Source organism: Akebia trifoliata, chromosome 8, assembly GCF_017979445.1.
Source record: "Akebia trifoliata isolate Shusen 1 chromosome 8, ASM1797944v1, whole genome shotgun sequence".
Taxonomy (NCBI): Eukaryota; Viridiplantae; Streptophyta; class Magnoliopsida; order Ranunculales; family Lardizabalaceae; genus Akebia; species Akebia trifoliata.
In genome coordinates, this window is record NC_141382.1 from 29624880 (window position 1) to 29652492 (window position 27613).

The 27613-nt window shown below is 36.3% G+C and overlaps 1 protein-coding gene across 4 annotated transcripts in view; it reads left to right on the forward strand.

Annotated features, from left to right (window-relative positions):
• Positions 1 to 27083, forward strand: part of LOC147396484 (5'-3' exonuclease family protein) — a 53006-nt gene extending 25923 nt beyond the window's left edge. For 2 of the 4 annotated variants that reach the window (XM_086451012.1, XM_086451013.1), the window contains exons 7-16: positions 1596 to 1670; positions 9472 to 9599; positions 9693 to 9761; positions 10595 to 10680; positions 11317 to 11426; positions 14327 to 14377; positions 16451 to 16509; positions 16941 to 16985; positions 17743 to 17817; positions 26657 to 27083. In XM_086451012.1, coding sequence (XP_086307138.1) covers positions 1596 to 1670; positions 9472 to 9599; positions 9693 to 9761; positions 10595 to 10680; positions 11317 to 11426; positions 14327 to 14377; positions 16451 to 16509; positions 16941 to 16985; positions 17743 to 17817; positions 26657 to 26773 — 815 coding nt within the window. In that variant the 3' untranslated portion in view covers positions 26774 to 27083. The remainder of the gene's footprint in view (positions 1 to 1595; positions 1671 to 9471; positions 9600 to 9692; positions 9762 to 10594; positions 10681 to 11316; positions 11427 to 14326; positions 14378 to 16450; positions 16510 to 16940; positions 16986 to 17742; positions 17818 to 26656) is intronic. The other 2 variants (XM_086451014.1, XM_086451016.1) reach the window with 2 other exon arrangements.
• Positions 27084 to 27613: the final 530 nt, after the last annotated feature.

Sequence of the window (27613 nt, forward strand, 5' to 3'; positions counted from 1 at the left end):
TTCAAGGGCAGAATTTCTGCTGATGTTATTTGCTGATATAGAGGTTTTATTTTTATTTTTAACTGTTGGATTATTATTATTATTATTTTTTTGTATGTGTGGGGTGGGGGGATGGGGAGTTGCCTTACATTGAGCTTCTCTCCCTTTTCTTTTTTAATCTTTTCAGTAATGAAAATTAATTTATATGTTGGGAACTTGGGGCTGAATATGCTAGCTAGCTTAGTTGGTAAAGTCTATGGATAATGAAAATTAATTTGTCAGTATATATTTGGAGATTTTGTTATCTGTCAAAATTAACTTGTGTTGGAGAATGATGGTTGCTACTATTATATTGTACTGAATAATATGCTGGGAACTCTTCCATTGCATACGTGTAGGGATGTTTGTTAAATTGAGGATTGTTGAATTAGTGTATAAATTTTGACATATAGCTACTAAATACAGCGAGATATTTCTATTTACACAGGGCTTGATAGGAAATTCAATCGGCAATTTTTTTTTTGGTGAAATATTACTATTCCTTACCCTAAATCTTATGATGTAGAGTCAATTTCAACCTAAATATTTTGATTTTTTTAATGTAGTTGCTCTGAAAATAGATAAAATTCATAAAAAAACAGCAAAATTTTTTAAAAGTAGAAAGGAATCATAAGTTACATATATTATCCATTCATTAGTAAAAATGAACTTCTGTTGATGTGGCATCATTACATATATTCTTATTTTGGTGTATTCAAAGAATATTAACATTGAACATATCAGTGTGAACATACTATTGTTCATGCTCTAATAGGTTGTATATATTAATAAGTTAATCAGAACATTTAAAAATTTATAATATTTCATTAATGTTTGCACTTAAAAATCTGTTCATGTGAGCAAGTGTTTTACATATTAAGTTGTTTTTAGTTAATATGATTTAATAACTCTCATTTCTATGTATAATAAATATATATATATATTTTTAGCTCTCAAATGCTTGCGATAGTGTGTTCAGAACGCTATTGTTTGTCATGTGATGCTCCGCATGATATATTGTGTTTTGATTACTTATGCATGTTTTCCTGCTTGTTTTATTATTCGCTGTAGATCAATGAGAATTTCCTATATGTTTCCATATTAATGTGAAAATTGTATTAGTTTCCCCATTGATAAAAATATTTCCATTTCTAGGCTAATGAAACTAGACACCGAAACTGAAATTTAAGGCCTTGTTCCCAGCCTTTTATCATTAGTTGACGAAACATGTTATATACACTTTCACATTTTTCCAAAATACAAAACTAAACCAGTCCTAAAAAAAATGTAGTCCCATCTGTATTTTGTTCTCTAATTGGTTACATAACCTTTGTTTGTTGATGTTTGGGTTTTTATTTTTATTTTTTATGTCAAAACCATTTTAAATTTCTTTAGAGAGCATATGTTTGTGGTACGAGTTATATCCCTAGTAGGGTGGATCATCCCATAGATCATGCTGGATAGAATTGTGTTAGTAATTTGATCTGATCCATCCTTCCTAGTGTCAGTGAGAAATACTTTCGGGTTATTGGGTACTTCGGTTTTTGGAGCTGTCATTTCAAGTAAAATTTGAGCAGTCAAACTTTTCTTTTCAGGAGTTCCTTTTGGTCGTACTTCTTCTATTCCATCTACACAAAGTTATAAGGCAAAAGGTATGCTTTTTAAATTTTGTTTAAATTTTTTTGTTTGCTCCTGATCTCAGTGAGTGGTGAAGTTAAACAGCTCATCATGGTACCAATTTGTTATTGTTGAGCTCAACTAGAAGACGACTAGTGAATAATTAAAGCATTTGTCTCGTCTTAGTTTAATACGCTTAGACATTATTGTGTTTTGTAATGTTTCATTTTCTGATTGTTTGTTGAGAGTTTTTGATTTTTAAGGTGGGAATTTCAACTATAATGAATTCTTAATGTATGGTATCATAATATCATTTTCTTAATATTGGTCAAAACATGGAGATTCTTTTCTTCTAGACTAAGATTTAGAAATCATGAGTGAGGAGGAACATTAGGGGGGTGCTTTTGTAATAGCCCTAAAAGACATGTCGAGTGTAATAGCTGAAAAATACATGTCTATATTTACCCTTATCCATACATTATGTTCCACTGCATAATTGTATTTATTAGAGTGTTAATTTATGATCCGTTGCATTAAGGTGAATGGAGATACACCATATCACCAAACTCTGCTTTTATGGTGATTTACGTTTATGGGGTTTTTGAGTGAAGTACTTGGTAGTTACAATGGAAAAATCTTGCAAAACTTTTTAGGTGCTTGGTTGTCAAAGGAAAATGCCAAAAAAAAAAAACATAATTTTTTGAGGAAAAATATTTGTTTATTTAGAATATTTTTAGAGTAAAACAAAAACAGTTCACTTTGAAGAGGCTGATGAAGTCTAATTCTTCAAGGATTAGAGAGATGGCCTTGAAGAGATTCATGGATTCGAGAATGAGCTACTGCTGCTGCTGCTCCTTCATGGTTGCCATGTGATCCGAACTGAACGAGTAGATCTGCAGATTACACCATTAGGGCTTACGAATTGTGAGTTACAACATCAGTTTTCCCTCACTCAAATACCCAAACAAAATTACTATCGCTAAAATCCCCAAATTTCTTACTAGTAATATTGCACGTTATATACCCTCAAACAGAAAATTCAAAATTTCCCAAATCTCATGTAAATTCGACATTTGTAAAACTAAAAAGAAGGTAAGTGTAGAGTAGTGGGATATGATGCAATGTAATAAGGTGTACTATGATACACCAAATCAAATCTCAGAAAGAGTTGGAGATTAAGATCTTGAATATGTTTAGGACTAGATTTAGTTAGGATCTATCTGATTGTGTTGATCCAATCGGTTAGGACTTGTTATCCTTTCTATATAAATATTGCTGGGATGTGTAATTATCAATTAAGAGAAATAAATCTAGTTGATGGTATTAGAGCTGAGTCTCTATTGAGAGACCGATCTTTTAATCCACCTTCCGCCACTGGTGGTGGAAACACTGCCAGCGGACAGTTACTCTTTTATTTTGTCTATTAGGCATTTCTTCGAACAGATTATGTGTTCTCCCAACTCTACAAGTGAAAAACCTTTTTCCATTATTATGTAGTTCTCAGAGTTACAAACCCAATAACAGAAGGATGAAGCTGGTTCTGATTTCATCTCAACAGCATGAACCCCTATCCATTCTATGAGCAAATGAAGATTAAAATTCATGTTGACGCCCTCTTGCATATGGATGAGTCCTATATGGATTCTTTCAAGATCCAGGATGTGAAGATAGTGAAGTTAAGTCCTAAACAAATCCTTATTGCTCTTCATTTTTTTGTTTGAAGATGACAGAGATGAGCAAAAAAAAAAAAAGAAGAGGTCTTACAGGTCTTGTCTTCCTCAAGCTTTAGGTCTAACTGTTTGACCCATTACCTTATAGAAGATACAACAAATTGCCTCTAGTCTCTTGTACCTCTCATTCTTTCACAATGCTCTCCAACCCACTTCTTTGTCAAACCATATTCCCATTTTAGAATTCTGAAACAAACCCACTCAGTCCCATTACACTAACCCATTGACTCCAACCATATGACTCCTAAATTCAGCCCAATAATAAAGGCCAGAATATCAAATTTGTTTGGTTCAACCCACTGAAAAAAAGGTTTATGGGTTAATAAATACCCAAACTAGATCCCCAAATTCAGCCCAATAATAAAGGCCAAAATCGTATCACATTTGTTTGGTTCAACCCACTAAAAAAAAGGTTTATGGGTTAATAAATACCCAAACTAGATCAATGATAGAGCTCATGATGGAGCCACATTGAGACCATCTAAGACCCAAAAGAGGCAATGGCCAATGAACAAGCCCACAATGGTGCCTACATCTGATTCTTTTCAAGACCTAATTGAGGTCATTTGATCACGTCTTAATTCCGGGGTTGTCAATCTGATTTGAATTGGTTTGTGGTATGTTCTCCTCAACCATATTCCAGATATCATCTGGAATATCTTCTTCGGCAACATTCATTTGGCGGTTGATTGCTTTTCTTCGTTGATCATACTTTTGGAGGCTATTTATTTCGACGAGGTTATTGATTTCTGCAAAACTCGAGTTTATCATTGGCCACCATAAGTTTGAGGGAGGGGGTTAGAGTAGTGGGATATGATGCAATGTAATAAGGTTTACTACGATACACCGAATCAAATCTCAGCAAGAGTAGGAGATTAAGATCTTGAATCTGTTTAGGATTAGATTTAGTTGGGATCTATCTGATTGTGTTTGTCCAATTGGTTCGGATTTGTTATCCTTTCTATATAAATCTCGCTAGGATTGTGTAATTATCAATTAAGAGAAATAAATCTATTTGTAGATTTCTACAATAAGAAATCAAACAATTAGATCTGTAAAATCATCAATTCAATTCCTAAATTTGAACCAAAACATGAGTAATTTTGGATTTATAATATCTTAAAAGCACAAAAAATCTGATGTACAAAATCTCTCGTGTTGAAAGTGGTAACAACAGATCCTCCTCAGCGTTTTAAGATTAATCCTTGAGGCGAGGCTTAACCACCATGCCTCAAGGTTTAAGCCTTTTCAAAATTATTTTTGAGGCTTAAGCCTCAACCTAAAAAGGCTTAAGCCTTGAGGCTTAAGCCTCAATCTTCACTTGAAAAAATCGAATTGAACCTCTAATTTTTTAGTTCTTTATTTTGTTTGTTTGTTTGTTTTTTTTTTTTTTTGCTTTTTTTATTTACCCTTCCTCATATATATATATATATATATATTTACAAAAATTTCTTTAAGTTAGGGTGTTTTAAGTTTGAGAAACAAAATATTTAGAGAAAAATCTCAAATTTTTTTCTCTTAAACCCTATTTTCTCCTTACACAAAGATTTCTTCATTTTTCTTTCAAACTTCTTATGAGTTTCTCACGAAGATTGAAGTCAAATCAAATCATCAAACCAAAATTCTATTTGGTATTTATATACATTTTCTTTAAGTTTTTGCAAAAATAAATAAATAAAAATAAATCTCAAAATTTTCTTTTGTTTTGTGTTTTGTTCTTCTTATTTTTGATAGTTGATGCTAGTAATGGCTAGAGGTAGTGGTAAACAAGTGGGTCGAGGTGGAGGTAGTAAAAAGGACCCTGCTTGAAAGCACGAGTTGAAGTTGATGAATCAAATATTGGATCAGGGAAGTCGTGTAGTTATGTAGAATGTGTATATTGTTCTAAATTCTAATGTAGTAAAGATTGATGAAAATACTGAAAGATCATTCTCACATGCATCCGAAGATGTTAAAAATGAGATGAAAACTTCTATCTATTGAAGGGATGAGAAAAATAAGAAAGTTTCGAAAATAAATGAGCATATTATGGTGATTGCATAAAAATATTGCTTCATTATAGTTTTTATTTATTTATTATGATTTTTTTATATATTTTTAGGATTTGTTTTAATATAGTTGTTGAGGCTTACTTCTCGGCTTTAATGTGCCTTAGGAACTTTAAAACAATGTTCCTCGTGTGTGTGTTTCTGTGTCTCAACTAGGATGGGCAAGTTTTCTCTCATGTAGTAGAAGGGGTTGAGAGAGAGAGGGTGAGATGCTCTAGTCTCCAAACAAGTGAAGGAAGAAGAAGGAAGTTTGGTTGCTAACTCAGTTCAAAAGTAGAATAGACAACATAAGAAGAAGAGGAGTGAGGAGAGAGAAAAATCTTACCCACAAAGTCGCCTGATATAGGAGAGAAGCAAAGACGTTAGATTTTCAGAAAGTTGTGGAGCTTTTTGCCCACAGAATAGTCTGATATTTTTATGGGTTTTTACGATCTTTTATGGGCGGCCCACAATAGACTTGTACAACCAAATACGCAAAAATTTTAAGTCGTAAAATTTTACTCTTTTCCCATTATGTGGTTTTTTTAGAACAAACAAGTAGGGCCTAAAACTGAGAGAAATCAATTACAATAGCCATATAAGGCTTTCGGATTTTAGACTCAAACCTTAATCCTAAGATGAATTGAGCATTGACATTTTTGATACAAATTCCTTCACAAGCTGATACCCAACCAGTATTTTGGCCACAACTTTCTTGAAACACATCAAACTCGCAACATCTTGGGCTCGTTGGAAAGATAACTGAATAACCTTCTAAATGACGTGAAGATCAACCTACTAGGATAGGTTTTGACCCTTGAAAATAGGGCTTAAAGAAAGGTGGCGTGAATAGCACTCAAACTGAAATCATACTCCTAAAATAACAAAAACAAATGTAACTTAAACTAGAATATAATAAATCTAACTACTATAGAACTAATCTGAACAAAAATAAAAAGTGAAAAAAAAAATTAAAAAAAAAAAAAAATGGACCCAAACTAGTGAAAACCCAAATAATACTAAATTTCCACTAGAGCCTTTGACTATTAGCTTGATTTGCATCCCGCATTAAGTTTAAGGTTGAAATTATTGCCCATGTATTTGGATTTAAATGTTTTAATCTTGTGCTACAATGAACGATGAGAACACTAGCTCGAAAGAATGTGCATGTTGAAGGTTCTAAATGCACGAAATGAAAAGAAAAAAGTTTATGAATTGAAATAGAGAGAGCATCTATATGAAACACCTGAACTAATAGAAGACATGCCTTGTGATAAGATTGAAAGGAGTTATAGGATTTGTTTAGAACACCCGCAGTTATTTGCGTTATAGCTTTAATGACGTGTCTTTGTTTCTTTGTAATCCCTGTCTTATTTTCCCAACTGTTTGGATCTGCAACATGAATCATATTTTTTCCATTCCAATCTATCTCGAGCCACAAGTTCAATCAATACATATCACTTTTGGCTCCTCTTTCTGAGCCTCTGATTGGCACCAAATAACTTATTTGGTTCTGTCCCCCTTCTGGTCTTCCTACTTATCTATCTCAATATCCTCAGCTCTGCCATGCTTATTCTATGAATATACTATTTCTTGACTGCTCCACATATATTCCCATAAAACATGGCTGTGTTTTTTTTTTTTTTTTTTCTGCCATCTTGTAACATACTCCCTTTAGTTTGATTTCTACATGTCGACCAGATAATACTCCAATAGCACTCCTTTCCTTTATCAACCACCCTACACATGTTGTGGATCATATGCTATCCAATCTTATTAAGTTCCCAAGCTCTTGGATATATCTGGGCAGTCTCTTTAAGTTGATAGGTAGTGTAAAAATAATGTCAAACCCACTGACATGGATATGAACCTTCCTTTGTTTCTCTCTCTCTTATGTGTTTATAAGTTGGTGAGTATTGATGACAATAGCCACATATCATACTATTTGCCAGTCTTATTAAGTTAATTGTAGACTCCAAGTCTACCAAAGTTTTTATTAGAATCCATTTTGATTCAGTTGTCCAAAAGGGTTTCTAAAGTTGATATATTTTTAGATTCTGCACTTCCAAATCAATCGATAACTCAACAATATCATTTGCAATATTATAATTTTTATTTTTTTAAAACTTTTATGAAATGAATAACTTGATAGATGAATAAGTGATTAGGTTTTTCCATTTGGGGGGGGGGGACCCTGATGCAAACCAATCTAGAATTGTTTGATTCTAAGGTTCTACTTTGGGAAGGGTGGTGATGAAGGTCAAAGAAAAATTGAGAGGTTTTTTTGTTTTGTTTAGAAAATGGTTTCTGAAATCCCAATTGGCTTTTTGTTGAAAGAATAAATGCAAATTTTTGCAATTACGGTTAGGGATCTATGTCTATAGGGTAAATGAAAGGATTAAGAGTTGAGGAAAAGTGGTTTCAAGGATTATAATCTAAATTACATAAAAAAAAAAAAAATAAAGAAGAAGAAGAAGATAGATAATATATTGGTCTCACACCATGATCCAATCACTGAAGAAATCTCTAGAAGAGAGCTTTAAATTTTTTTTCATTCCATTATAATATTAAAATTCAATTAGAATGGCATATGTCGGCTTTCTCAATCAGCCTTAAAACCCTAATCCTAATATTACATAAAAATTGATGTTTTTGACCTTGAGAAGTCAATCTCGTTAAAACTAATGTCCCATCGGTATTTTGGCCATAACTTTTTCAAAAATCATCGGAATTAAGAAATTTTTTGTTTGATAGGTAACTGAATAATCATCCAAATGGCACAAAAATTGACCCAACACTGGCAAGTTAAGGCTTAAAGAAAAATGATGTGAATAGTGCATAAATTCATATATGACTTCTAAAATAATTGAAAGTCATCTAAACATAAACCAATCTAATCTAATCTAAAACTAATCCTAATAAAATAAAATAAAACTTATATTTATAAATTAAAAAAAAAAAAACTTTAGACCCAAACAAGTTGCAACCTAAATAATTACAAGATTTCTGTTGGAACCTGTTACTGTTGGCTTGATCTGTGTCCTGCATTAGACCCCTATTGCCTATGCAACACATAATACTGCTGATTGTACGGATCGCAAAAATCCTTCATTGGACTCGGCCAATTTCATTTATATTGGCCATGGCATGAAGAGAATTGTTCCTCCTAGAAGGTTCATTGTTGGAATGGGCTTTAAAAGGGATGGTATCAGTAGATCATGTGTAATCGGTAAACCAGCATTGATTCCTTTTCTTTTTCCAAGAAATAGAACAAATGTTTTCCTTTTCCCTTTTCTTTTGCATCTTCTTTTCCTTATATGGTTGCTGATTCCTGTTTTTCCTCAAAAAATAGAAGAAAGAAAATTTTACTTATCCCTTTTATTTCATGCCTTCTTTACTTCACACGATTTCTCTTTCTTTTATTTCATTCTTGTTTTTTGAACAATGGTGAGTTATACAAATATATCAATTATCTTTTCTGTAACAAACAGCTGATTTTCTCATTTGTATCATATGCCGGCAATATCATTTCAGTATCTCAGTTCAAGATTCCTGCAATAATATTAATATTATGGAACCGTCATCATCATGAAGCCCAGTCCCAAAGATTTGAATTATGTTGAAAGGCTTTAGATTATTCTTTTTCCAGTATTTTTGTTTTTCTCCATATTTGTATGTTTTTCCAATTAAGCATCAGTATTTGTTTTTTAAATTATTATTTAATTATCTAATTTGTTCATTTCAAACACCATTCAAATCGCCATTTTGGGTCCTACCTGACCAGGCATCTTATTCTTTTTTGTGAACAATGTTTCAGAGAAGATATTTCTGGTTTATCTTAACATCTGAAATGCAATTTGTGGTATGCTTCTTCAAATAAAATTTGCAATTTGGAGAATATTTCCATAACTTCCCATTTATTTTTCTAATTCTTAATGTATGGTTACTGTTAAAACTATGGTTTTTCCTCATGTTTATCATTGTAGTGCGTTGTATTTCCATTATGGATCTATCTATTTCTTTTAACTATGTCCTGGAAAACACATTAGTAGCTGACCATTTGCATCAAAATTTTGAAGGTTCGAATTTCCGTCATACTTTGTTTCCTTCATACAAGAGTCACCGTGAACCTACACCTGATACTGTAGTTCAAGGACTTCAATATTTGAAAGCATCGATCAAGGCTATGTCCATTAAAGTGATCGAGGTAAATAGCAGTATGCCATTGCTGCATAGATCAGTAAAACAATGGTAAAGGTGGTGTGGTGTGGTGATTACTTACTGTTGCTTTTAAAACCAGGTTCCAGGCGTTGAAGCTGATGATGTAATTGGAACTTTGGCTTTAAATAGTGTTGATGCTGGATTCAAGGTAGCTTTCTTTAATGTTGTTGTGTTGCTACTTTATAACATAAATTTTCTAGTAAGTTGGTTCTTTTTCCTGATAAAAATAGAGAGCTGCTATTGGCATCCCAACTTTTACTTCTTAAACCCCAATTGAAAACAAAGAAAATAAGTGAATGGTCGAGAATAAGTAAAAGTTGGGTTACCAATAGAAGATCTCATTTTTTTTTTTTTTTGCTAGGTTTCTATTTTTGCGTTTTGGATTTTATATGAGCCTAATCATAACTGGAAACAACTGCTGAAATTATTTGAACGAGTGTTATAATGTTTCGTAATGTTTATAATTTGAGCCAAACCTTTGTAATGTTTGAAGAGTGTTCTAATATTTAATTGGGGTGTGACAAATAATTTAAGAAATTGGAGTGTAATAGGTAAAAGCTGAGGTGCCAATAGAAGCTCTCTAAAAATAAGATGATGATTGCTAGGGCTCTTTATTTAAATTATGTATGCTTTCTGAAAATTTTGCATGAGGCATTGCAATATTTTTTTATGCTTCTTGCTCTATCTGCTATCCATTTCCACATATGTGGGTGTGAAGGTGTCACCTCAGTGAGGTGGTAACGTCTGTGTGATAGTACCTCTGACCTGGGGTCAAAACCCCGCCTTCACACTTAGTATCAAAAAGGAAAAACTGCGGGTGTGTCAATACCCCATTCTATCAGTGCCCATATCTGAGGTTATCTTTTATGTGAAGCCTGAAATACTATGAGTTATGTTCACCACTATCTGAGGCAGTTTCTGTATATATTCTTTTACTTGGATACTAATTCAGTTTGGATTATATGCCTCCCTGTATTACAGGTACGAGTTGTCTCTCCTGACAAGGATTTCTTCCAGATCTTGTCTCCTTCGTTACGTCTTCTACGAATCGTTCCACGTGGATCTGAGTTAGTGTCACGATATCTTTGCATTCTTATGCTCAATTTTCTTTTTAGCACTGCCGGAAAACAGAGTTGGCTCTGGAATCAATTGATTGATTTTTGCGTTCAATTTGTCCAGCCCAGTGAAGAGCTCAATACTTTAAATAAGTTGCCTGTGTCAATCATTGATTCACCATATTTCTTATAACTTGGTGTTGAGTTGCCCAAACCACAATGAGACTACTCACCTCCTAAAATTTTCAAAGATTTGTGAGTAAATTCTTTTCTGAACTCTCCATAAGTAGAGCGCCTTTGGTGTCGCCTAATCACATAGTGATCTTTTGCAATGAGACATTGCGAGTCTTATACCATCTGTTCAAAGATGGCTCATCTCTTACTGTTTGTTTTAGAAAATATACAATAGAATCCCATTTTAAAATAAGAAGTGTCTACTAACTTAAAATCCTGAAGATTGGGCGGCAAAAGTTTAGACTCAAGATTTTGGTTTGATATATATTGTCTAGTCCAAGCTAACTTAGTATTGGTTGTTCGGTTTTTTTTTTTAATGGATAAGCTGAACTTGAAACTAAGTTTGTGTTGGTTAGTAGTTTTTATTTTTCGATCCAGCTGGGGCTCATGATATGCATGGTTGCATTTGCGTAGGATGGTCTCATTTGGATTGGAGGACTTTGCAAAAAGATATGGAGCTCTGAAACCTTCTCAGTTTGTTGATGTGGTCTCACTTACGGGTGACAAAAGTGACAACATTCCAGGTTTAGTTTCTTATTAAATTATTTATTTTTCTTTTGTTTATTCAAAACTCAAAAGTAGATAGATGATAAAATGTTATTAAAGATCACAATTTTAATTTTGAACTTGTTCTAATTCCTAAACATTGTCATGTTGATATTCATATCTATGGCTCGGGACTTTAATTCCCCAAATATCCCATTTTCAAACCTCAATAAATGCTGGAACCTTGCTTCATCTATCTTGTTAACTGTTTTGAATTTCTCTTGATTGTTGGTTGAAAAGCCCTGTTCAACACCCAAATGGAGGAGCTGTATGCTTCACATTAAGCGTTTTTGATATGGCACATAGTTTTTTGGGGTATGATTCTATAAATAATGTGATGTCCATTGTAACAATCGATGATGACTAGGTGGATGATAGAATTTATGACCCTTTTGAGAATTAGAGTAATTAAGAAACACACACTTCAACGCCATAGGGTCAAGTTTAATGCGAGCAAGACTGAACACATGAGCAAAACATATACACCCAAAGACTCGTGGAATCACAAGAAACGATGGATGATTAAGAGAAAGGGACAACAACAGGGGTTTGGAAGTTCAAGATGTTGGAGGGAGTATGATTGATAATGTAACATGCAGTAAGAACTGTTTCAGACTAGAAATGCTTAGTAACATTCATCCCAATCAACAATGCTCTTCCTAATTCCAACAAATGATGATTTTTCCTTTCAACAGTACCATTCTGTTGGGGGTGTAAAAGCACATGAAGTTTGTTGTTCTATCCCTTGAGTAGCACAAATTTTTTTTAGCCCCCATAGGTATACTTTCCTCCCTTATCTGAACGAAGGATTTTGATCTTTACTCCAAATTACATTAGAACCATTGTATGAAAATCTTAGAATATGGAATAGACATCATCTTTTGTTTTCATTAAGTACACCCAAGTACATTTACTATAGTCATCGACAAAGGTAACAAAATAACAAAAACCCAATAAAGAAGTAACGGGGGATGAACCCCAAATATCAGAATGCACAAAAGAAAATAAAGAACTCATTTTATTTAAATTTGTTGGATAAGAGGAATGACAATGTTTTGACAATTGACAAACTTCACACTGTAATTCTGACAATGACATGGACTGAAACAAAGAAGGAAATAGACGTTGTAAATACTGAAAAGAAAAATGACCCAAACAAGTATGCCACCGCATTATTTGAGTTTTATTGACTACCTTGCTACTATTCTGAGAACATGAGCATGTGGAATGTGTTGAGATGTTGAGAAGGTACAAGCCATCTACTTTACGACTACTGCCAATCTCCTCTTCGTTGCCAAATCCTAAAAGACACAATGAGAAGAGAAAAAGGTAACATTGCAATTCATATTTTTTGTAATACTACTAATAGACACAAGATTAGTAGTGAGATTTGGAACATGTAAAACATTGGACAAAGGAAAGCTATGAAGAACCATGATGATTCCTTTACTGGCTATGGATGATAAGGAACTATTAGCTAGGTGGATTTTGTCCTTGCCTGAACAGGGGCTATATGATTGAAAGAAAGACGACATACTTGTCATGTTATCTGAAGTTCTAGAATCAAGAATCCAGGAGGTGGAGTGAGATGAACAAACGTGATGAGCAGTGGCAGGAGTACCTGTGTGTGCGAAGGAAGAGGTGGCAGTGGAACCATCCAATAAAGCCTTCAAACGAGTAATGTCCTCCGCAGAGAAGGTGCATGTACTATTGGAGAAGGTGTCTCAGAACTCGGGGTATCATCTAATATGTAAGCATTAGAAGCATGATGAGCGGAAGAAGATAGGTTGAAATGACTCAGGGCGACTTATCAAGTCCCAACACTTAGCTCGAATATGTCCAAATTTGCCATAGTGAGCACACTTCGACCTCTCTTTGCTATTGGATGTCCGGGTGGGTTTATCAAACTTCTTCACTATTGAAGCTTGTCCGTGTCCTTGTCTACTAGTTGCCATGACTGATCTATCGCTCACAGAAATATCCAGAAGACCTATAGTCAAAAATCGACTCTCCTCACTTTGAACATAAGAGTACACAGTGTTCAAAAGAGTTGGGAGATCTCTGTTCAGAATCTGAATTCTAATCATCTCAAGCTTGTGAATCAAACCGATGAGGAACTGGAAGGTGCGGCGTGTCTCAACATGTTTGTTGAACTGAGCACAATATTTAGGGTTTTCCCAATTGAAGGTTAAATAGTGATCGAGCTCTTCTGGATTGAAGGTTAAATAGAAAAATATTTGGATTTTCATCTCTCCTGACATGACTTCGGAGAGGTCCAGATCACACTTGAACTTACTCGGAAACACTAACGTACCACTTAGAACCTAAGAGAGGATCTTATTGTCGCATTCTTGATGAAAGAAGGGGCCTAGATGATTGGAGGTAACCCTAGGAGAACTGCAGCAGCACTTAGGGTTGCTGCGATGACCTACGGCAACACCTTGGGTGTCTGCTGTAATATGCAGCAGCACCTAGGGCTGCTTGATGGCCTGCGGCAACACCTAGGATTGTTGTGGTGACCTGTGGCAGCACCTAGGGTGGCTGCTGTGGCTTACAGCAGCACCTATGGTGGTGGGCGACAACCCTAGAAGGGTGGGGAATCTCTTCAATCTTCTCGGTAGTCACCGAAGCGCTGATACCATGTAGAAACTTATGTAGGGTTTAGAGAAGATAGAGAGAAAGAGGAGAAAAGAAATTCTGGAAAAATTAACGTGTTTATTTCTCCTTGTTAATTGTTTATACATACTTACACAAATAAATAGGAAAAGACAAAAAATGACCAGACTATGGAAAAAAACAGAAAAGACTAAATAACTAATATCACTGTTAACAAATCATATGTTGATGCTTCATATGTGAATTGATTTTTGAAATGCAGGAGTGGAGGGCATTGGAGATGTGCATGCCCTGAAGTTGATCACTAAATTTGGTATGGTTAATTTCTTCTCCTGTTTCTCTTGAATACCTAATGAGCTGTTTGGGGTATGAATGTAATTGCAATTGTTATTTGATTGATATATAACTGGAGGAACTGCAATCTTTCAATGAACAATCATCCTAGGTGTTTAGAAGAACACAAAATCAACGTACTTCTTATGACATTTGGATTGATATATTATCTAATTTCAGTTGTGCTCTTGGGAAATGTACTTGTGGATGCGATCGACTTAGGAATTTGCATGTATGCTTGAGTATCCTCAATTCACTAATCAAATGCTGAATGCCAATACCCACATTATAACCATAGTAGTCTCCGTCATGCATGAATAGAACTTTCTTATATTATTAGTCTTTATTATGATGCATTGTTGGGATAATGAAGGTAACAAATAAAATTGTTCATCTTGTACTGCTTAAGCTCTGGATTGTCCATTATAGTTTTTGATGAAGTACATTTGCGTATTTTCTATTAAGTAAATACCCTTTTGCATGCATGTAATGTTTACACAACGATGAAATGATCAGTATATACTTGTGGAACATATCGTTCATTGCTAAAGGTTGCAGGCACATTCGTCGAACTGAATAGCATTACATGGTACTCACTAGACCATACGCAGTGACCGTTGTCTTTGCCTCGTCTACTGCAACAATCTGCACTTGGTAGTATCCCAAATGTAGGTTCAACTTTGTGAAGTAAATAACCCTTGACAATCAGTCAAATACCGCAACAAGAGGGATTGGTACATGTTCTTCATTGTTAACTTGTTCAAGCTCCGCATTGATCTATTTTGCTTCCTTTGAAAGTGTATTTGTGCACCGTAGAGAGTTTTGAAGGGTTGAATGTACTTGGCATCTAACACCTCTATCGATTGCCTCATTAATTCTTCAAGTTTTGGAGGGGTCATCATGAGGTGGTCAAGCATTGGTCACTAAATCGATCTCATGGTCAATGGGACATCTAGGACGGAGCTCTTTGGAGGGTTGTAGTAGCATAATGTCAGCAAGCTTTCTCAACAAACTCTAGCACAAGTTCCTCAATGAACATCCCCTTGCCATCCTTGACTTCAACAATTGTAACCAAGTATGTCTCCCTGCCTTTCCATAGGCCATCCTTTACTTGAACAATGGACAACAACTGTGTGCACTTCTTTGCCTCAATCACCTTGTTCTGGTCCCATGTGTACCAGGGACAAAGTAAGCATGGTTCTTGTCCATGGCGAATAATCCCCTGATGTGTGGCAATAAGGCCACTTTTGATTCACTATCCAAAATGAATTCAAATTCTTGGAGGGCCACACATTCATTGCCTTGTTATGCTTGTGTCACAAGTTGGCACTTTGGAATTGGTTGTATGGAGAGAGTAGCCCCAAGGAAGTGACACCTATGTGGGTGGTTGTGGGATATCTCCAACCCTAGCACTTGGCAAGAATAGGCAGCATGGTTGTGTAGTAGTGGGTATGTGCCCCCATCCCATCTCCTAGTGTGTACACACCTAGGCTTGTGTTGAGCCATTGGTTGTCTATGTAACAAGTGTCTTTACTCAGAGGGATTCCGCTTGGTTTTATTGTTGTGCTGTCTAAATGCCAGCCATCGATGGGTTGAGACACATTGACTATTATTTTGTATCGCTAAGTATGCAGAACTAAAGTGGATTTGGGGTCTCTCTCTCTCTCTCTCTCATAGTTGGGACTTGGGACTTAGTACTGGCATGGGTAAGGATGAAAATGGTTTAAGTTAAAAATCTCTAGACAACCCCGTGACAAGTACTGAACTTAGGATGACATCATGAGAAAAGGTCATGGTGACTTGGGAAGTGAGGTCTTTTCTGACTGCTTCCGTCATATCAAGGATTTAGTGGCGCAAACATCTCCCTCAATTGTCATCATTTACTTGGTGGAGTCACTTGCAGAAAGAATTTAGAAGGAACACAAATGTTATTTATTTATTATTATTATGTAACTTTTTTCTTAGTCTTATTTTTATCTACAATCAGACTGTTGACTAGCTAATGCTAACAAATTCATAGATTAATTGTTATCTCTTGTACATATATGGATAGGAACCTTGGAGAACTTGTTGGAATGTGTCGATGAAGTAGAGGAGGAACGCATTAAAAAGGTATCCTGTTATATTTTGTTTTTTCCTTTTCTTCGTTTGTGTTGGTAAGCTAAGCCTAAACCCGCATGATGCTGTGCAATGCACCTTCCTCTTAATTTACAGTATGAAATAGTTTCTTCATCGTGGAACATGTTCATAGTACATCTTCAACCAAAACAATAACACTGAAAAGTCCCCCAAACAAGAAACCTTTCTGATACCCCTAAAATACAGCAATGAAAAGTCCCCCTCCCCCCCTCCCCCCGCCCCCCACAAACAAAAAATAAATAAAAATTAGGATATGTCTTCTTCTCTTATTTGTGTGGTTTAATTTTTAGGAGTTCCAGGATTTCTTCTTGATTGTTGTTATGTGCCCTGCCTGCAGGCTGTATCAAAAGCAGTCTCCATTTAGGACTACTTACTTGTGTATTTGTGAATTTTCTATTTTACAGGCCTTGATATCAAATTCTGATCAGGCTCTACTAAGCAAGAATTTGGTAATCTCATTAGCCTATACCTGTTGCTTGCCTTAATAACTATTTTCTGTTTGAACAATGGTTATTCTATAATTGGCTGCTTAAGCAATTTTATTTATCATCCTATCTGAGTTTGTCTATGCAATTTGGGTCTCTACCATACAAATGGTGCGTGCGCAAGTGGCTCCATATTCAGCGCTCTATTATTCTACCTTTGCTATCTTTCAACCCCAAATCAAACCTATCTGTTGGACAAAAACATCTGATGATGGACCTTTTTGGGTGCTGCCCATGACAGTAAATAAGAATGCAATTTTTAAGATGGTTAGGATTGTCCGATTGATTTTTCTTTTAATTCTTTGTGTTTGTTTGCTTGTGTGTGCATGTTGCTTGGCCTAGATGAGCTTGTTGATGTCCAGGCATGCCTACGAGTTGAAAAGCTTGTATTATGGTCTCCTTGTTGTGCTTGAGTGCTGGGATGTTCTGTTTTGGAAAATCAATTTTCTAAGTACTAATTATAATGATGATGATGATGATAACAATGAGTCAATGATAATATTTTTATTTTTCTTATTAATTATAATTATTTTTATATTTTATAAGGATTGGGAGAAACGTTGTCTTGGGATGGTTTGTCTATTTTCTTAGTCATTTTGGTGTAGTGAATTATCTATTTACCTTAGTATTAGTGTAGTCTTTCGAGTTAAATGGAGTTAACCATTTTAATTTTACTCAATTCTGGTTGTGAGCTGATTTGATGAGTTTTATACTATGGCAGGCGATGTTACGTTCAGATCTTCCATTCTACATGGTTCCGTTCACAACGAATGATCTTGTGTTTAGGAAACCAGAGGTTGGTGTAACTTTACAACTCTATTTTGAAATACCAACTTGTATTATGATTTCCAATTGTTATTTGTTGTATTTTTATACATGGAAAACTTAAAATGTCAATGTTGAGATGAATCTACCATTTAACTCCATTCTTATGTTAAGTGTACAGAAGTTCTTAGTATCTGTTCTAACTTTCTTGAAGTTTAGATCTCCAAAGACATGTATTGAGATTTGTCTGTCACTAGAGGATTGTGCACGGTGCTAAATATATGAACTAACGAGTCATGGTGTGGGCAGTGTCACCAAGTCTGTTACGTGTTTCAAATGGCAAGGGAAAACTTCGGAAAAAATAGAAAAATATTTGGGGTGGGGGAAGAAAATTAAAAATTATGAAAAAAAATAGACACACACACACACACACACACACACACGTATAAATAGGGTGGTGTTTGGCCGCCAACATCAGGAAGCCAAAATTTGTCCTATAAGGCTCAAGTGAAGAACCAAAACTGTCCAGAGCAAATAGAAGAGAAGAAGAAGAAGAGGAGAAAGAGAAGATTGGGGAGAGAGAGAGAGCCAAACATGAACTTCATGGTAGGGTTTGGCCTCTCCTCAAATATATTAAAAAACTAATCATAATTAAGTATGTGGGGCCCACCCGATTATATAAAAACCCCATAGGGGCTGTCGCACAAGCAAAAAAAAACAAAATCTAACACTCCCCCTCAAGCTGGAGCATATATATCAAAGATGCCCAGCTTGGTACATAAAGAAGAAAAATGTACGCGAGATAAGGACTTAGTGAGAAAATTAGTGAACTAATCATTCAACTTCACATAGGGTGTTACAATCTGTTTACTCATGAGTAAATTCCGAACAAATTGACAACCAACTTCGATATGCTTGATGCGCTCATGAAAGATTGGGTTGCTGGCAATAAAGATGACAGTCTAGTTGTCACAATACATTTGCATAGGTAATGGAGCATCAAAACCCATGTCGCAAAGAAGAGAATGAACTCATAACATCTTAGAAACAATGTGGGCCATTGTACGATATTCAGCTTTAGCACTAGAGCGAGCCACAACGTTTTGCTTCTTACTACGCCAAGTAACAAGATTTCCACCAACAAATGTGCAATAACCAGAGGTAGATCGGCGATTAGAATGACTCTCGGCCTAGTCAACATCAGAGTATCCAGAAATAGGCAAGGAAGAGGTAGGACAGTACAAGAGGCCCTTTCCAGGAGCACCCTTCAAATAGTGTAGAATACGACAAATAGCTTCTCAATGAGGTTGTCGAGGGGCATGTATAAACTGATTGACCACTCTTACAACATAAGCAATGTTAGGACGAGTAAATGTGAAATGTATGAGCTTGCCAACCAACCGCCTATACCTCACATTATCGTAAAAAACTTCCCCCTGTTCAGCATCTAGCTTGATAGAAGGATCCATGGGAGTGTCAACTGGACGAGATCCTAGAGCGCCTGTCTCAAATAATAAGTCCAACACATACTAGCGTTGGCACAAAATGAGTCCATCCTTGAAATGTGCAACCTCAATCCTAAGGAAATAACGAAGTAAGCCCAAGTCTTTTGTATGCAATTGAGTACTTAAATAAGTCTTCAAGTGAGCAATACCAACAGAGTCATTACCAGTGACAATAATGTCATCCACATACACAATAAGAACGATAATACCTGAGGTAGAATGTCAAGAAAATACAAAATGACTAGAGGTGGAATGCTGAAAACCATACCGAAGCACCACAAAACTAAATTTGTCAAACCAAGCACGTGGAGACTGTTCAAGTCCATTCAACGCCTTCTTCAGCCTACACACAAGATGTTCTTTCCCATCAATTACATAACTTGGGGGTTGATCCATATACACTTTCTCCTGTAAATCTTCATGAAGAAATGCATTTTTTATGTCTAGTTGGTAAATTGGCCAATTAAAGCTTACTGTGAAAGATAAAAGAATTCTAGCAGAGTTGAGACAGACTACAAGTGAAAGGGTCTCACAATAGTCTACACCATAAATCTGAGTATCCCCTTTAGCCACTAATCGAGCCTTAAGGCAACAAAGCTATTAGGTTGATACTTTACTGTGTACACCCAACGGCAACAAACAATGATCTTTTTGAAAGGAAGAGTGGTGAGATCCGATATTTGATTTTGATAGAGGGCATGCATCTCGTCATCCATAGCAAGTTTCCATCCAGGAAAAGCCTGACGATAAGTAATAGGAATAAAAATAGTGGACAACGAGAATGCAAAAGAGTGAAAAGTAGAGGAAAGGAGATGAAAAGATACAAAATTAGAAATAAGATGGTGAGTGCAAGAACGAATACTTTTCTTCGATGCAATTGGTAGCGTGGAGGATGAGTATGTGGAAAGTTCTCAGAAGAAGCAGAAGGTGGAAGGTCCTCAGAAGAAGCAGAAGGTGGAAGATCGGCAGGAGAGTCAGGTGAAGGTTTGGTTGCGGCTGGACCGTTTATACCTCGAACCAATCACTTTCTTTGTCTTGAGAGAAGAATTGTAGAAGAATGATTGTCAAGTCTCTTTGTGAGAGCTTGACAGGAATTTATATTAGTATAAAAGTAAAAAGACAAAAAGTGCCCTTACAAACCAAAAAGAAATAAAACCTAAATCTAAATAACAACTAGAGTTAAAATAACAAGATTATTTCCAATACTCCCCTTCAAGCTGGTGCAAATATATCAATTAAACTTAGCTTGACAAGATGAGAATTAGTGAGAGACGAACCAACAGACTTCGTAAGCATGTCGACAAGTTAATCTGAAGAAGGTACGAAGACTGTGTGAAGATCACCCGATTGAGCTTTCTCCTTGAGAAAGTGAATATCAACCCTCAATATGCTTAGTTCTTCTATGAATGACTGAGTCAAAAGTCAGTATAATAGCAGACTTGTTGTCACAGAAAAAATAGAAGAACCTTAGACAGGAAATCCTAATTCTGCTAGTAAAGTATGAAGCCAAGTTAGCTCACATGCACCAAGAGCCAAAACACAATATTCAGCTTCAGCAGAAGAGCGAGAAACCACATTTTGTTTGTTACTTTTCCATGAGATAAGGTTATCATCGTGAAAAATATAGAAACCAGAGGTAGATCTCCTATCTGTGAGAAAACCAGCATAATCAGCATTTGTAAAATAAGAAAAATGTGGCTGAGCAGTGGAAGAGTAGAAAAATTCAAGACCAGGATGTTACTTCAGGTATAAAGGATACGATAAACAACATCAAGGTGAGAAATTCGTGGAGTATGTATGAACTGACTGACCACACTAACCGCAAAGGACAACTCCGGTCTAGTATTAGTCAGATAAATCAAGCGACTTACAAATCTCTAATAAGACGAAGGATCTGATAAAAGATCACTAGAGTCAGCATAAAGATGATGATTCTGATCCATAGGTGAGGAAGCAGGACAATAACCAAGCATCCTAGTGTCCTGTAGAAGATCCAATGTGTATTTACGCTGAGAGAGCGAAACACTTCTGCAAGAGCAGGCCACTTCTATCCACAAGAATTACTTGAGTGGACCCAAATCCTTAACCTCAAAAACATTACCCAATAGCACCTTAACTTTGTCAATCTACTATGCATCATCCCCAGTCATAATAATGTCGTCCACATAGACCGAAACAATGGTGCAACAACCATCCACATATCTGCTATTGAGTAATCCTCTTAACCATAAATCCAGCTACTTCTGCAGATAACTCAGCCATAGACTCATAATGAGAGAGCTCCTCCCAATGGGTCTGGAGGAACTCAAAATAATCAGCTACATTGTGCTCCTTGGGTAGCCTGGACAATGTCTCGATAAAGCTCATAAATCCTCGAGTCATTCCTAGTGTGAGCATATGTTTGAGTGAGGGTTAACCACAAAGACGAAACATTTTCGTGATACATAAACATTGTATAGATCCGCTGTTCCATTAAATTAAATAGCTATTCAAGAATAGTGCAGTTGTCGATTTCCCTTTGTTCAAATTTGGGATCAATGAGAGGTGGTTTAGTAACGGTTCCCAAAAGCCATCTAGATATATCTTTACTACCCAAATAAAGTCGCATAGACTAAGACTAGGACTGAAAATTTCGACCATCTAGTAGGGTATTAGTTTTACGTTGGACTGAGGAATTTTCCCCAAGAGTTGTGTTGGAATCCTTGGTCTTGTGATTTGTCGTCATAGCGCACTGTAAACAATAAAACTCTGGATCGAAGGGAGATCTCCCGTGGTATTAATCCAAGGTGGAAGAAACCACAGGTAGAAGGGGCAGCAGCGCTGTTGTAGGTCTCTTAGCAGTCTAAACAGGAATTCTTACTGCTGTTGCAAAGTCTCGCAAGTCTGTCACAAGCAGTCCTACAGCTGTCGCAACCCCTCACAAGATCCCACAGACCTATCACAAGCAGTCAGCAGTCCACAGTCCACAGTCCACACAGTCAAACAGCAATCCTACTGCTATCGCAGGTCTCCACAGCAGTCCAAACAGTAGGTCTGCAAACAGCAACTGTAACCAGCAACCACACACTGTCGCAGCAATCTGTAGCCCTATCGCAGCCTAGGCATAACAACCAAGTCAGCACATAGACACTATCACAGCAGCCTGTAGCCCAATCGCAGTCTAGTCATAACATCCAAGTCAGTTGCATCACAGCAACACTGCAGCTAGCAGCCACACACACTACTGCAGTAAAAAAAAAAAAAAATAGCCAGCAGCAATCATACACCCTGCTGTTGAAGCCAGCAACACAGCCCCTTATCGCTGTTGACAACACAGTCCTTATCGTAGAGGCAGCCAACATCAACCAGCAACAAGTCCCTAATCGCAGAACAGTCCAGCCAGCAGTATGGACCTAAGCGCACAAGAAAAAGATAACCCAACAGCAGTGCAACCCCATCAAAGGGAACTATTCGCACAAGAACCCCCTTACTGCATTGTGCGATTTAGGTCAAACAAAAAAAGAAAGTGGAGAGGAGAAGAGAAGAGAGAAGAGAGAAGAGAGGAGGGCGAGGGTAAAACTCCAAGAGACTCAAAAATCGAACGAGAAACACCAAGGGGGAGAAAAACGATGGATCCTCTAGGCTTTGATACCAAGAAGAATGATTGTCAAGTCTCTTTGTGAGAGTTTGACAGGAATTTATATTAGTATAAAAGTAAAAAGACAAAAGTTCCCTTACAAACCAGTAATAAATAAAATATAAATAACAACTAGAGCTAAAATAACTAGATTATTTTCAATACTGAGGTCCTGAAAAGTACAAGAGGTAGGGAAAAATGTTACAGAACAATAATGATTTTTTTAGCTGACTGACAGATAGAAGATCAAAAGGGAAGGAACAAATAAGTCAGAAGTGTCATAGAATTGGTAGGATGAAGATCACTAGTGCCAAGGACAGGCGAGAAGAACCATCAATTAAAACAATATGCGATCTAGATGAATGAAAATTAGAAAATATGGAGCAGTTACCAGATATGTGAGCACTGACACCAGAGTCAATAACCCAGGAAGATGATGGGGGATCGAATAACTACACAGGCAGAATTACCTGTATTGACCATAGTTGTTGTGGGTGCAGATGAAGAAAGGGGTAGACCTGAAAACTTTTGAAGGATCTGATTAAGTTTAGTAAGATTTTCCTGAGACTCAAAATCAACAACCAGTGTTCTGGAAGCAGATGGTTGAATAACAGATGTGGAAGACGTATCAGCAGATGCCTTATGGGCATAGGCATGCATCTCCATTTGTTCCAACCATAATCCTCGATATGCCCGGTCTTATTAAAATAGTTGCATTTCCAATTGGACCTATTAGTACCATAGCCAGAGCCAGTACCACCACCATGAATCCCACAAGTTCTACCACGATTACCACTACGACCACCACTGTGAGTACCATCACGTCCATTATGAGGAGTCCCATCAATACCATCATTAGTTACTAAAGCATATGACTCCGTAAGAAGAGGAGCTGGGTGTGTAAGTGAGGCCCTCTGTAGTCGAGAATATGCATTCGTTGCAGTAGAGAGTTGTTCACTAACCAGAATTTTATCCTTGAAGATAATGTACTCTGAGTTAAGATTGGACAACATCAATGCAACTTGAAACTCTTCCCGTTGACATCGTTGAACTTCCAAACTAGTGCTCAGGGGTTGATAGACTAACAGTTCTTTCCACATACCTTTTAGATGACTGTGATGTTCATTCAGGGGTTTATCACCCTGGTTGGTAGTGAACATGCAATCAAACAACTTAAACACTCTAGTCACATTACTCTCTTGAGAGTACATCTTTGCATGAGAGCTCCAAATCTTCTTTGCAGTATCAAAGAGTTGGATATTGGAAGCCACTGATGGTTTCATGCTTAACTAAAGTCAGGTCATAACCAATGAATTTTCACTCCACCAATCTTCATAGTTCTTTGAATCCTCAGAAGGAGGATCTTCAATAAGTACTTCGCTTTCTTCTTAGCTCGTAAGAACACCTTTATAGCATGGGACCAAGAATGATAATTATTTTCGTTCAACCGTACCGAAGTAATCTGCTTGGTCGAATTATTACTAGAAGAGCTACGTTCATCCATTAGAACAACCACAAAGAGGAGCAAATACACAACGAGGGAGGTAACAACCGGTGTAAAAGACACCTAAAGGAGAGGCAGCAAGGGTAGGAGGTGTAAAAAATAGCTCCACCAATTTTGGCCAAAAGAAACTAACTTAGATACCACCCACCGCAATTAAAACTTCTGAAAGGTCTGGAAAACAACACCACGTAGCCCCAAAATGCATTCACAACCAACCACAAGCACACAACCACGCCCTAGATACACATGTAAAGTTTATCTTGCACCACCACAATGATCCGAAGTTCGTTTCACTACAAAACTGTAGAAAAAAGTTCAACTGTAGAAATAAGGATTTAAAAACCAAAAAAAAAAAATAGGAGAGAAGAAAAAAACTTTGCTCTAATTCCAAGTAGAGAATCAAAACTTTCTAGAGCAAATAGAAGAGAAGAAGAGGAGAAAGAGAAGATTGGGGAGAGAGAGAGAGAGAGAGAGATGAACGTTAACTTCATGGTAGGTTTCGGCCTCTCCTCAAATATATTAAAAAACTAATCATAATCAAGTATGTGGGGCCCACCCCATTACATAAAAAGCCCACAGGGTCTGTCACAAATAGCAAAAGGGCCCATAGGGCTGTTGCACAAACAGAAAAAAAGCCCTAGCGGCTATCGCACAAGCAGAAAAATAGAATCTACCAGCTTAAAAGTTTCGAATTGAGCTGATTTTTTGTGAGGATGAGGAGATCATCCTCACAAAAAATCAGCACAATCTGAAACTTTTAAATCCATCAAAGGTGGTTTACAAATTATTGATAAAAAATCGACGATCCACAATTCTAAACCACTTTTGATGGGGTTAGAGGATTATCTCCTCATCATAGAGATCATCCTCACAAAAAATCAGCCCTATCCGAAACTTTTAAGCCATATACGGTAGTTCCCACTCCAGCTTTAATGGAGTCCCCACTATCCCACTCCACTTTACTGCTTTTTCTATTTGTCCCCTTCAACTTTATTGTCTTTCCTCTCCTCCCCACTTTTCAAAAATATCCCTCCAATTTTACTATCTTTCCTCTTCCTCTTTTTCCCCTTTAACCCCAAAGAGGATGCTCGTGCCGTAGGCATGGGCAAACTCTAGTATGTATATATATGTAAAAATGCGTTCGACATTTACTCTTTAAGTTTTTGAAGGTGCCAAATTGCGAAGTTGGTTAAAGTTTATGATTGTTGATATCACAACTTGTGTTCAAAATTTTCCTTCACTACTAATTACTAACCACTAACCCATTTGCTTATCATATTTTTTTATTTTTTTTTAAGTTTTCAACATACTTTTGACCTAAAAAAGCACATTGTTGAATATTTATAGATAGCATGTTTCCACACATAATTATAGATGCTATGATATGAAAAAGAAGAAAAAAGTTCAACCATCAACTCATCTTTGGAGCAAGATAACACACTTAAAAATATTAACAAGCATGACATCAAGGTATTATCATCAAATCCCACATTAAACAACATTCATGAATCAAATTACAAACATCCACAAGCTTATAAAAATTAACAATAAGCCCACAAAGCATCCAAAGTTGCTCAAAAAAAGAGGCTACAACCATAGAGGAAAACTCTGAAAAAAAGAACTACTTTTCAAAAGGAGACAAAAAAAGTTCAAATTGTTTAAAACGTTATGTGTTTACAAATGCAAAAAGTACATTTGTTTTACACAAATTTGTTTTCCACATGTTCTATTCACCCGAGGGATAAAACCCATTTTAAATGTGAGTTGGGGAAAAAAGACCCTGGTTTTTTTGTCACTATGGGTGAGGGGAATGTGTTACTCTGTGGTCTTGACTCTTGACTGCCCAATTGGTAGGTCACCTCTTCAGTATCGGTAGATTCTTTCAGAGATATTGAATATGGACAAGGGCCAGGAAAAAGTTCCATTCTTGGGGCAGTCAAATGTCTTGTTGGTCTGAGTTTCTGTTCCTGACCCACGAGGAAGGTGGTTTGCTGAATGCATGGTTTGGATCAATGCATGATAAGATTGTGTGGATCCTCCATGCGCTTGGTGATGTTGCATTAAGTATTGTTCATGATTTTACAATCTTAAATACTTAAGATGGTGAATTCAACTATTGGAGTTGGAGGTATATTCCGATTGTGAGATCAGCATTTTCACTACTTCATAGTGTTTCACACTGAAATTATGTATCTGACCAAAGTTTTGATCTTTTGTGCTTCTTGCCTGTTTGGTGTGGGTGCAGGATGATGGGGAGAAATTCACAAGTCTCTTGACTGCAATTAGTGCTTATGCCGAAGGATTTTCTGCCGACCGCATCATTAGAAGAACGTTTCATTTGTGGAAGAAGCTTAAAGAATGAAAATTTTGGGACCCCTTCAAAGGGATCTTGGGCTCAACTAAAAGCTGAAAAATCCAGCGAGAGCTAACAAGGTCCGCGCCCTCCTAAGACGACCACCCATTTTAAAATATTGAAATCTTATTATGTGCACATGGCATTCAAGGACACCAATTTTCAACCAGTTCAGTGGAACAACAGGTTAAATGTAGTGTTTTTTTTTTGGTTAACTTGAGCTGGTTTTTCTTACAGTAAAGGAAGTCATTTTTTTATTATTTGAATCTCACCTTTGATTATTTTGAGATCAAGGGTTGGTAGTGGAACCTGTTAACAAGTTGCTCTCTCTCTCTCTCTCTCTCTCTCTCTCTCTCTCTCTCTCTCTCCATGTTAGCAACCTGCACAACTTGAAGTTTATTTTCAAAATTTTCATTGGAACGATTTATTATCATCTTTTAGTGCATGGCAAGGTTCTTATTGTGCAATGATATTATCGATCAAAAAAAAATAAAAATCGTGCAATGATATTTTTGTAAATATTAATTTTTATTATTATTATCTTTTTTAATACAAAGCAAGGTTGTTATTGTGCAATGATATTTTTGTAAATATTTAAACAAAAAGAAGGAATAATGCTGAATTAGCCTCATATAAGACACCTTGACATGAAAGTGTATGGGAATCATAGATGCTTTCCTCGAGATATGAGGGAAAAAGCATCTGTGGTTCCTATCCACTTTCATGTGCGAGGTCTAATCCTGAGGTCACTGCACGACTCAAAAAATTATTATCATCGTTGAGTGCAAAGCAAGGTCATTGTTTTGCAATGATATTTTTGTAACACTAAAATTTTCAATTGGTGACAAT